This window comes from Uranotaenia lowii, chromosome 3, assembly GCF_029784155.1.
Source record: "Uranotaenia lowii strain MFRU-FL chromosome 3, ASM2978415v1, whole genome shotgun sequence".
NCBI classification, from domain to species: domain Eukaryota; kingdom Metazoa; phylum Arthropoda; class Insecta; order Diptera; family Culicidae; genus Uranotaenia; species Uranotaenia lowii.
In genome coordinates, this window is record NC_073693.1 from 142244334 (window position 1) to 142256781 (window position 12448).

Sequence of the window (12448 nt, forward strand, 5' to 3'; positions counted from 1 at the left end):
AATATTTAAGAAGAAGCCTAGCTTAAACTTACAATAAACCGAGCTCAAATTAATAGTAGAAGTAAGCTACATTATTCCTGTCATATCATAGAACCATACTATTTTACCAAAATATGGACGTGAGAGCCTGTTTTGCTTTTTGGCTTGCTCCAAACTAATTAAAATTCTAGCTCAAATTACAAGTAGAAGTAAGCTACCTTATTCCTATCACAACATCACAAAATCATGCGAATTTACCAAAATATGGATCTAAGAGCATCGCCCTACCCTACCTGCCTCACATAGTTGAATGCCTGCTTTGAATGAGATTTAAAAATTGTCAAGACTGTTTGCTTTGAACTATTTATAATACTATCAAAAAAAACTCAGGAGACAGATCCGTTTCACAAACCTTAAACCACAAAATATCATTTCCATCCAATTAGCCCCCAGTGATTGAAAAAAGCTAGATTTAAGAATAAGCCATCGTAATTCATAAACCGCAAATACACATCCACTGGAGCATTGTGGAGGAATATGGTATTTAAATATGTTAACCTACTCCTTTCTAACTTTCCAACTATTTGAATATATCTAAAGAGAAAAAAAACTCCACCTCCGAATGATCTGAAAAATAGAAAAGAACATTAAGAAAAATAGAAAAGAACATTTAAATAACAATAAAAGGTCAAACAATCATTTCTGATCGGACCAGATTGACCATGTGATTGAGCTTTAGTTAAAAGCCGTGGGACCGGCATCTAGGGGTTCCGTTTCACTTATGGTCGGAAGTGATCCGTTGATGCCTATAACAACGCTGAATTGTGATACTCTCACTATTCTATATTTAATGTTGTTATACGTCAAGGTATACCCATTTGTAAATTGTTACTTCCGGATCGCGGTAACAATGAAAGTTCGTTTTCAAATTCGTAACGTTCCCTTTTATTTGTCCGTTCGAAGCTCTACCGGGACACGTTTTAAATTCCTACGATTTCAATATTGATTAAATATAGGAATAATCTTTACAATTCTCAATCTTACGTTTAGTGAACTCTCTATACGTTTCCTTCTGCCTCGATTTCAGCCTTTCGCTTCCTTCTGCCTTGATTTCAGCCTTTCGCTTTCCACTAGTCCTACACCTTAAAGACCTAGGTTAGAGATAAATCAACTTTCTCTATCGATTTCTCACCTTAGCTGGAGTTTAATTGGTCTGGCGACTCCGAACTTAAAACGCTTCGCTGCGTGGTATTGTGACCTAAATCGAACGGTCGCACATTAGGAATAATCATTTTTCATATCTAAGCAAAGCCTACCTGGGTTCAACTTTCCTGCGCAGTTTCACTTCGCACCCTTCCGTACTAATAAGTACTTGCAATTGCCTAGACAGAGATAGATTTTATGTTAGAACTTATGTTGCACAATTCCAATCTAATTCCAGGCCTACCTTAGCACTTTAATTTAGGGTAAGTATTTGAATTTCACAATAACCACTGTGCACTAATTAGCTTCGGATCACCAAACTACAATACTTGATTTCAACAATCTTTGTTTTGTTTACTAATCTATCTCGCTTTTATTTTCCCGCCTATACTCCTGAACTCACTTCTCACCTACACATTCGAACGCATCTTCGAATTCTCCTGCTGTCATTGCGCGAGTGCGTTCAATGGCACTTTCGGTATCGAAAGTCAGTTCAGTGACACTCCCCCCTAGTTTGCTGACTCCGCCTCTGAGTCAGCAAACTCCTTCTTAGCTCTTACGTCTATCACTGCAACCTTTACAGCCGGTCTCTCGTAGACACCTTTCGCCGTCTTTATTGTTACCGTACGCACCTGCCCGTCTCGATTTACCGTTCCGATAACTCGTCCCTTGGGCCAGCAATTCCTTGGCAGCTCCGAGTCGACGATGACCACGATGTCGCCTTCTTTGATCGGTGGTACGTTCTCATGCCACTTAGAACGCCTGGTGATCTCCGGCAGGTACTCCCGCAGCCATCTTTTCCAGAAGTGGTTCGCGATCTGCTGCGATAGATGCCAACCTCGACTCAAAGCGATGGAGTTGACTTCCAGTTCGGTCCATGGTTTGAATCCGTCGGAACTGCCCAGCAGCCAATGGTTCGGTGTGAGCGCTGGTGCGGCATCGTCTTCGATGGGTACGTGGGTAAGCGGCCGTGCGTTGATGATGCCTTCGATCTCGACCAGAGCACTCCTCAGTTCTTCCTCCTTCGGGCGATGGGGTAGCTGCAGTTCCACTAAGGTGCGCTTGACGGACTGCACGAGTCGTTCCCAGCTCCCCCCCATATGGGGAGCTGCCGGTGGATTAAAACACCAAGTGGTGGTCGCCGAAACAAACTCCTGAGCCATCTTGTGCTGGTCGACGTCTTGCAGGGCTTGCTTCAACTCCCGATCGGCTCCGATGAAGTTAGTTCCTCTGTCGCTGTAGAAAACGGAAGGTGTTCCTCGTCGCACAATGAAGTTGCGGATCACCATTATGCACGAGCTTGTTGTTAAAGAGCTAGCTAAATCAAGGTAGACCCCGCGAATAGTGAGACAAGTTAACAGAACCCCCCACCTTTTTTCAACCCTTCTCCCTATAGACCGATGGAAGTCCAAAATAGTCGATGCCGGTATGTGTGAACGGTCGAACGAAAGCTGCTAGTCGACACTTTGGTAGGTCAGCCATTGCTGGAGGACGGGGACGGGCTTCCCGCAGCTTGCAGCGTGGACAGTTGGACCTGACCTTCGCGTATACTCTGCGTAGACAACTGATGCAGTATTTCTGGCGAACTTCGTTGATGACTGACTCGTGGTTTTGATGATGAAACTTCTGGTGGTAGCTTTCAACGATGAGATTCGTTATCGGATGATCACGCGGAAGGATTATAGGGTTGGCGATTTCCACTGCTAGAAACTTGCACGCTCCAGTCCTGCCGTGCATGCGCAGCAATCCTTTTTCATCGATGAACGGGTTGAGCTTGTACAGCTGACTTTGCTTGGGAATCGTTGCGTTGCGGTCGTCGCGTCGGAGAATGTTTAGCTCGGTTCGGAAGACGTCTTGCTGTGCTGTGCGGAGAAGGTAGTCCTCAGCTTGGTGTATCTCCTTGCTCGAAAGGATTTCGATGGTGCGGGTGAATTTCTTTGGTCGAAGCTGGCGTAGATACCGAAAAACGTAGGCGGTTGTGTTTACCAATCGTCTCCAGGTTGAGAAATCTTTAACGGGGATGATCTCGCTTTCCGCTTGGAAGTGCGCGTTGACGCACGCTCGCAGCTCTTCCACCGGTTCTGTCAGTTTTTCCGGGGTATCTGGCCATTCTTTTTCTGCTTGCCACAGGAATTCTGGTGCTTTGAACCATCTGCTGTCGTTCGTAAGGGAGGGTTGACACTGCCACTTCGTGCCTTCGTCCGCCACGTTCCACTTCGTTGGGACCCACTTCCAGCTCGATACGCTCGTGAGATCTAGGATTTCGCTGACTCTCGCGGCGACGAATGCGTTGTATTTGCGGTGGTCGGCACGTATCCAGGCGATAACGTTGCGGGAGTCTGACCAAAAAACTCGACGGGCAACCTTGATCGATAGTCCCTGCATGACAAACGCAGCTAATCTGGCTCCAATTACTGCCGCTTGAAGTTCGAGCCTCGGAATCGAGAGATACTTGAGTGGTGCTACACGACTCTTAGCGGTGACGAGACTGCATTCGATGTTGTCGCCTTCCACGAATCGGAGATAGACAGCTGCCGCCGTGCCATTTTCACTAGCGTCGACAAAGGTGTGCAACTGGATCTCGGTGTGATGACCGATCGATGAAGACATCCTGTAGCACCGCGGAATACTGACGTTCTCAACGTCCGGAAGAAGATGCAGCCATTTTCGCCACTTTTCGAAGCACTTATCGTCGATGTTTTCGTCCCAGCCTACTCGGGTCCGCCAGATCTCCTGTAGCAGTACCTTGAGAAACATTAAGAAGTGCGCGATGAGACCTAGAGGATCGTAGATGGTCATCAGGGTGCGGAGTACCTCACGTTTCGTAGGGCAACGATTGCCTTCCAGCAGCTCACGTCCTAGCCGATCCCAGTTGATTTTGTAAGTGAAACAGTCGGTCTTAGTGCACCACCACATTCCCAATACCTTCTCGGTCGCTAGGCTGGATGACAGGTCGAGGCTTTTCTCTGCACAGGAATCTCCACGAAGCGCTGATAGTATGCCAACGGAGTTGGACATCCAATTGCGGATTTCAAACCCGCCTCGATTGTTGATGTCCCAAACGGTCTTCGCCAGCTCAATCGCCTCCTCTTCGGTCTCTGTGCTACACAACATGTCGTCGACATACGTACACTGCACTATGGCCGCAGAGGCCGCTGGGAACTGCTCGCTGAAACGTTCCGCGTTCATGTTCTTCACGTACTGTGCACTTGATGGAGAACAGCACGCCCCGAACGTCATCACCTGCATAACGTAAACACTGGGTTCACCTAGCTCTCTCTCCTCTCGCCACAGAAATCGCTGGCTATGCTGGTCTTCGCCTCTAATTCCAACCTGGTGGAACATCTCCCTGATGTCGCCACAAATACCAAATCGATGTTCGCGAAATTTGAAGAGCACGGAAACCAGCGGAGTGGTAAGATCCGGTCCCGTGAGTAGTAAAGAGTTCAGCGAAACTTCATGCGTTGTTGCTGCGGCGTCCCAGACGAGTCGAACTTTTCCTGGCTTATTGGGGTTGATGACCGGAAAAACTGGTAAGTACCAGACACGCTCGTGGTTTTCCTCCAGTTCCTCCTTCGTAAGCTTCCGAACATAGCCCTTGGTGACGTAATCAGCCAGTTTTTGCTGCAGTACTCCCCTCAGCTCCGGGTCTTTCGCCATGCGTCGCTCGAGATTCAAAAAACGCTTCAGCGCCATCGGTTTGCTGTCTGGCAGATGCGTGATATTGTATCTCCAGAGCAGGCCGGTTGTATATCTCTCGCCTTCGAATTTGGTTAGCTCACGTAACAGCTTGAGGGCCCTCTCATCGTCGGCGGAGCGCATCGTCTTAGTGGGTGCTGTTATTCCTAGACTCTCAAGAGAGAAGAAGTCCTTCACCGCGCGATCCAGCTTCCCGTCAGCATCGTCTTGCATCTGGTAGTCACAGGCGTAAACGTGGTAGGTATAGTGCACCATACTATGCGACTCTCCCGTCGGCACTCCTCCGTAGATCGTCCACCCCAGGTTGGTCTTAACTGCAATTGGTTGACCGGATTCGCCCTCTCGACTCTTCCTGACCAACGTCGCGTTAGCGTGTTGCACTCCGATTAGCAGGCGAGGTCGGACATCGGTGTACGAATCTACGGGAATTCCTCGTAGGTAGGGGTTATCTTGTTGAAGCTGCTTCACGTTGAGCGTTTGAGATGGCAGTTGCAGCTCCTCCACTGTCCTTACATCTTTCAGGTGATACCGCTTTCCTTTAAGCCCGGACACATCTAAACTGACGATTTGGCTGTTGTCCTCTGTTCTATATGTTCCTCCAGTCCACTTGAGATCCAAGGGACGAAGTTCTCCTCTTAGGTTCAGCTCATCCGCTAGGTCTTGGTCCATAAGCGTCAGCGAGGATCCGTCATCCAAGAAGGCGTCGCATTGAATCACTATCCCGTTTCCATGCACCACGACTGGAACATAGCGAAACAGGACAGCGCTGGACCCTGACAGGTGAGTGTTACAGGACCGCTCTTCCCGTTGCGCGTTGTCTCCAGTCTGGATGGGCGTAGACTCTGAGTTTGGTTGCATAGGTGCGGACTCTGGGTTTAGCTGCTTGTGCAGCAATGGGTGATGTTTGCATGAACATCCGTTGACTCCGCAGTTCCTGGACACACATCCTCCTCTGTGGCGCTTCAGGCATTTCCGGCACATCTTGGCTTCGCGTGTGATTGCCCACCGCCCATCGTATGACAACTCCCGAAAGCCTTGGCAGTTCGCAAGAGATGCACAAGATCCCCTACAGACAATGCACGCTGTGGGGTAGGCTCTTCTGGCACCGGCTGATGATGTACTACCTCCTGGCAAATGAGCGTGGTACTCCCCTTGGTGCTCAACGTGAGCATTCACGTATGCCTTAGTTCTCCTGCGTGGCTCCTGATTGTGGGACGATGCTTTGGTCTGGCGCGGCTTCGAAACCAGACAGGCGTCTTCGCCTATTTCGTAGATCTACTTGCCGAAAGTCTTCAGGTTGACCTTCCGAATACTTCTGGAGTGTTTCGCCCACTGTAGTTGCATTGGTCCCGGAAGCTTGGAAACCAGTGAGTTCAGCAACGAAGCATCCTGCTTGAGCTCCTTCCGACCACAGGCGTCGATCGTCACCGTCAGGTTCTGGACGTCTAGCGCGAAATCGACCATCGCGTTCATCGACTCAGGGTCGACCGGTGGAATGGCAAGAACTTTGTCTTTCAGGGATTCGATGATAAACCTCGGCTGTCCAAACTTCAACTTGAGCGCATCCATCGCCCTGTTCACTGTCTTCGGATGGAGAAGAAAACTTCGAACGGCAGCGAACGCATCTCCCTTCAGGCAGTTCCTCAGTCGAATCATGTTTTCGTCGTCTGTGTAGCCACACATCCGGGTCGTGCTCTCAAAAGTGGAGAAAAACATCGGCCATTCCTCGGGATTCCCTGAGAACAATGGCAAGTCCTTAGCGACAACATGGCGAGCGGCGAGCTGATTGCGCGTCAGGTTACAGGTTAATCGGCTACTGGTTGCGTCTTTTCGCTTGCTTTCGCCTTTCTTTGCTGGCGTAGAACGACCCTTCGGATTGAAGCTAGATTCGTTAGTTCCTCCCTTTTCGTCCTCACTAGAGTCATCGCTGCTGTCTGTCACCGATTCCTCCTCGGAATCATCGCTGGAATCCATTTCTCCACCTTCTTCCTCTTCTTCGTCGTCGGAGCACTCTTCTTCTTCATCCGCACTAGGAGATTCCTCTTCTTCTTCTTGGCGCCTTCCACCAGTGGCGCCTAACCAGTTCTGCACCTTGGTATCAGCGTCCACTTCTTCTTCATCAGCGTCTTCTTCGTCCTCCAGGTCGACCAACTCCTCCAGAATGCTGAAGTGTTTCTCCATCAGCTTCCTTTTCTCTTCTAACAGCTTCTGTTCTGCTTCGAGTTTCTGCAATTGCAGCTCCAGATGCGCCTTCGCTGACCTTCTCGATCCCGCTGACTTAACAGATGCTGCTTTGGTTGGTTTCGTGGTTCCCATGGGTTTCCTCGGCAAAGAATCTTCCATCTCTTTCATCGCAGATGGAGTCTTGTTCTTCTTCCCGTCGCTGGTTTTCTCCGGCTTCGACTTTTCGACCTTCTTCGCTGCAGCGGTGTTCCTGGCAACCTTCGTAGCACCCGTCTTCTTCTTTTTCTTCGCCTGGCACTGTGCACAATTCCACTTTTTATTCTCCACACTTTGGTTCACTCCCACACAACTAAAATGGTTCCATCCATCACAATCATCGCACTGAACCATCCGGCTGTTATCGACCGACTTACAGGTTCCACAACTGTGACCGACATTAACGACCGTGTTCGCGGAGGAAGTATGGCTAGTATTGTTATTGGCTATAGGGTAGTGTTTTTCGGAAGAGGTTTTCTTTTTGGTTTTTGTCGTGCCTGGTTTCGATTTGCCGTTCTCAGTGTTAGGGCCAAGAGCAACGGACTTGAGTTGAGGGGGGGTATCACTTTTCGCCTTAGGGGAACTACTCGCTAAGCTCTTACCTTTTGGGGCAGCAGTGGCTGCGGTGCTGGCTGAATCGGACATTTTCATAAACGAATTTAAAATGTAAATTGTTACTTCCGGATCGCGGTAACAATGAAAGTTCGTTTTCAAATTCGTAACGTTCCCTTTTATTTGTCCGTTCGAAGCTCTACCGGGACACGTTTTAAATTCCTACGATTTCAATATTGATTAAATATAGGAATAATCTTTACAATTCTCAATCTTACGTTTAGTGAACTCTCTATACGTTTCCTTCTGCCTCGATTTCAGCCTTTCGCTTCCTTCTGCCTTGATTTCAGCCTTTCGCTTTCCACTAGTCCTACACCTTAAAGACCTAGGTTAGAGATAAATCAACTTTCTCTATCGATTTCTCACCTTAGCTGGAGTTTAATTGGTCTGGCGACTCCGAACTTAAAACGCTTCGCTGCGTGGTATTGTGACCTAAATCGAACGGTCGTACATTAGGAATAATCATTTTTCATATCTAAGCAAAGCCTACCTGGGTTCAACTTTCCTGCGCAGTTTCACTTCGCACCCTTCCGTACTAATAAGTACTTGCAATTGCCTAGACAGAGATAGATTTTATGTTAGAACTTATGTTGCACAATTCCAATCTAATTCCAGGCCTACCTTAGCACTTTAATTTAGGGTAAGTATTTGAATTTCACAATAACCACTGTGCACTAATTAGCTTCGGATCACCAAACTACAATACTTGATTTCAACAATCTTTGTTTTGTTTACTAATCTATCTCGCTTTTATTTTCCCGCCTATACTCCTGAACTCACTTCTCACCTACACATTCGAACGCATCTTCGAATTCTCCTGCTGTCATTGCGCGAGTGCGTTCAATGGCACTTTCGGTATCGAAAGTCAGTTCAGTGACACCATTTATATCAAAGTGATATAAATGAGCACTCAATCACGCCCACGGATGTTTCCAGTATGTTAGAAATCTCAGAATGTAAGGAATTGTAGTTCAAACAATAACAAACAAGTTTGTAGAATATTGTGACGCGATACTAGTTGACTGTGATGAGATATCCGCAATTAAATGTGTGATTTTTTTCGCATTTCTTTTATATATCGTGAACGATGTATAGGCTAATAATCGCACTAATTTGATCGCATCGTCACACAATGAGAATAACAAAAAGAAAGTTTGTGTCCGTTACACAAAAACACGTGCTCGCTTTGTAAACAGTGTTCTTTTCCGAGTTTCAAAGGTTATGATTGTTACTAAAACAAGAATGGATACTCGAAACAAAAAAAAACTTTTTCTAATCGGGAACGACATTGTTCAAATTGTGGGTGCTAAGCTACCTTCCAATCGACAAGTACTACAAGTTTTGTTCTTAAACTTAGAAAAAGTGCAGCTTCAGTGGCCAAGGAAGTACAACTGTTTTGGGATAGAGCAAGAATTCCAACGAAAATCTAAAGAAATGTGATTGCTAATGTTAAGAAAGGATTTATGGAAACTTCTATTAAAAAGCAAATATAGAAAGAGCAAAACTGAAGGAGAAAAACTTAAACGATTTGTCAAAAACTTAGATAACATTTTTGATATTGCCCACGCAGGTGGCCTAGCTCTCATGCATCCTGGTAGGCATGGATGTTTATTAGGTTTGAACGCAGATAGGCGCTAGTAGTTAGTGAAGGACGAAAGAAATAAAAAAAACCCAAGAAACATGCGGTTCTGCAACAAAAACAATACGCAGAGAGTACGGAAGTGGAATGTTGTTTGAGCTTAGGGCTTCTCATTTGTTTTTTTTTTTTTTTCATTTTTATAGAAGCGTTTGTTCAATTTAAATTACCCGCATCGGAGTCGTCGTCACTCGTGTCTGAGCTCGAAACCTCTTTTGATTTCGTATCAAATAATGTTTCTACAGAAAATCCGAACAAACGTTGCAAACAAGACATTCTTACTCCCCGTTTGGTTGCAGCGATTGATGTTTGTAAGATTTCTGACCGCGGGGCTGTTCAAATTATATATGCGGTGATAGAGTCGCTTGGATATGATTCCAATGATTTTGCTATAAGTAGATCTTCACATCTACTGGTACATAAAGCAGCTGAAGGAAACGTTTATCCGGCATGATTATAAAGAATCAACCAATTAGCAGTTCTCTTCCTCGGAGGAGGTCAGAGATTCCCATTACGATTCGCGCCCCTAGAGCTTGCCATCATGCAAGGGGGATGAGCAAGGCAATTTACTGCCTGAAAATATGTTTATTTAGGGAACAATGTGGACTTCCAACCAACGAAATTTCTAAATTAGGTGATATTTGTTTGTTCATTGTTTCAATTTATGTGAAAGCTTGGTGCCTGACTGGAATTTCACAAAAAGCTCCACAGCAAGATCTTCAAATTATTAAGGATTTGCTTGACTATAAAGACGAGAGGAAAGGATCAGTGGTTTTGGCAAAATCTCAGAATCATTTATGGTATTTAACGCCAGAGACAGCAGCTTTTGCATTTTTGATAGCTCCATTTCTAACGTATGTTTCTCTACTCAAGAACAAACAATTTGTGGTTAAAGATATGAATGAATTCAGAAATTTGACGTTGAATGATTTAATTAATTCAGAATCGCTTAATCTTTTCGACCGGTACGATATGTCAAAAGGTTTTTTGACAATAGATCCTGAGCATTGGAATACTAACAAAGAATTCAGCAAGGGGCAACAACGTATAAGAAGTTTAAAGGTAGTAAATAACACTGCAGAAAGAGGGGTCAAGCTTATTTCCGACTATAACAAACTTCTCACCCACGACGAAGCCGTGGGTGGAAAATAATTTGTCATTATCGCAAAACTTACCAGAATCAAACAAAAACTTCATTGTTAAAACCTTTCAGGATCTAAGTTTAATATACTTGCTTGATATAAATAAACAATTTTATTGAGTACCAATGTAATATAAACGCCCAAAATTTTGAAGAAAGATCATTTAAACCAAAACTCTTCTTTCTAATCACAAAACAATGCAGCAGTTTATAGTTTTTCAAATGTTTTTATCAGCTTTTTGCAAAGATATTTGTTATAAAATAAGCTACAACTTTGCCGAGAACACAAACTTTCTATCTGTTATTCTCATTGTGTGACAATGCGATCAAGTTAGTACTAATAATCCACCTATACACCGTTCACGATATATTGATTTTTCATACATTTTGCCGAAAATCTCCAATTTTGCGCCAGCCCGTGCTTCTGCCAAATGACCTGAAACTTTCAGAAAGTCATCTTTTCACCTAAATGCACCAATCTAGAAGGTACCGCGTTGAAAAAAATGTTGTAAAAATCATCCCATACAAATTGGGTCCAGTCTAATGTGGATATCTTATGACACATCGACTGAAAATTCTTGGTAAGCGAATCTTCACGCCCGATGATATTTGGAAGATGAAGGCCAGTAAGAGGCCGTTCAAATATTACGTAACGCAATTTTCGATCATGTTCTATCCCCCCACCCCCCTCCGTAACACATTTTTATCAGATTTTCTATCAAAAATTCACAAACCGTAACAAACTGCTATACCCCCCCCCCCCCTTAACGCGTTACGTAATATTTGAATGGTCCCTAAAGTGGTGGAATTAATAAAAAGTACCGTCTTCAACTGATATAATGTCTCAATTTCGATTACAGTTGGTATCTCTATCGATGGGGACTTTGAACACTCGATACATTGACAAATTCTGCATGCATCTGTTCAATTAGGTTGTGTTTAATCACCTGGCATCGTGTCAAATCTCTGCATAGGATTAGGAAAGAAAAAAGCCGTTCGAGATTAGAAATAATATTTTGACAATTTCAGAAGTTTCAATTAAAGCAGCATCTGGATAGATTGCTGTTCAATTCCAGTAAATTGTGTCGATTGCTTTGGGGGTGGGGGATAATGAAAGATGTTGAAGTCAGCAATCAAGGTTTTATAACGGCATATACATGTGATTGAAATTTCTTTTTTTTCTCTCTCTCTCTCTCTCCCACAGGAACTGGAATCTCCTTTCAAAATATCCGGCCTGAGCGCTAACCCGTACCTCTACACTACCGTCAAGGTGGTGATCCTATCGGCGCTGAGTGGTGTCCTGAGCGAAATGCTTGGCTTCAAGCTGAAACTCCACAAAATCAAAATCAAATAAATCGCAACAGTCCAACTGATGAATCTCAACCATCCCCACATATTCTCTTCTCAACTACACTACTAGAGTTATTGCTAGCTTTTCGAGAAACTAACTTGAAGGCAGCCAGTCAGTCAGACAGTAGTTCGAACAAAATATCTGAATGATACAAAATTGAAAGTTATTAAAGACTAGGAAGTATATTCGTGCGTAGGAATAAGCTTCCAATTGTTAGTTATTTGAATAGATTTTTTCTTTCTACATAGTGCAAAACCAATCTTCGATCAAAGGCAGTAGACTAACGTACGTGTGTGTCGTATGAAAAAAAAACCGAAAGCAATCCCATCAGAACGTAATCAATTCTCGAGTTGTTTTTTGTGATCGTAAAAAGTGAAAAGTGAAAACCCAAACTGTATTGAACGAACAAACCCTTAAAAACTGTCGATAGAATTTTAAAACTAACAAACAGAACTATTACATTGGATGGTATTTTTCGATGGATAATAATTAGATGTATTTGGAGCTTAAACGAAGGGCTGTACTCAAAGTTGTTTACAGTTAAAGATGTTAGACAAGAAAATTTGTATGTTTTCAAATGTAATAAACGAAACGAAACGAAATAGTT

General features: G+C 44.4%; 2 protein-coding genes across 5 annotated transcripts in view; one reads left to right on the forward strand and one right to left on the reverse strand.

Annotated features, from left to right (window-relative positions):
* The window catches only part of LOC129750747 (protein phtf), a 39745-nt gene extending 27308 nt beyond the window's left edge, over positions 1-12437 (forward strand). For all 3 annotated transcript variants that reach the window (XM_055745769.1, XM_055745770.1, XM_055745772.1), the window contains exon 8: positions 11695-12437. In XM_055745769.1, the coding sequence (XP_055601744.1) occupies positions 11695-11844 (150 nt within the window). In that variant the 3' untranslated portion in view covers positions 11845-12437. The remainder of the gene's footprint in view (positions 1-11694) is intronic.
* LOC129750748 (uncharacterized) lies at positions 863-2572 on the reverse strand. Of its 2 annotated transcripts, none has more exons than XM_055745774.1 (2): positions 1296-2572; positions 863-1237 (listed from the first exon to the last, which is right to left on the reverse strand). In XM_055745774.1, exon 1 carries the CDS (start codon positions 2469-2471, stop codon positions 1692-1694), a length of 780 nt encoding a protein of 259 aa, XP_055601749.1. In that variant the 5' UTR covers positions 2472-2572; the 3' UTR covers positions 863-1237; positions 1296-1691. The 2 variants fall into 2 exon arrangements, with proteins under 2 accessions (XP_055601749.1, XP_055601748.1); XM_055745773.1 differs by having other exon boundaries at positions 876-967; positions 1024-2572.
* Positions 12438-12448: the final 11 nt, after the last annotated feature.

What these genes read in the sequence shown, in the direction of transcription:
- LOC129750748 (XM_055745774.1), bottom strand. Translation starts at nt 2,471, where the DNA reads ATGGTGATCCGCAACTTCATTGTGCGACGAGGAACACCTTCCGTTTTC.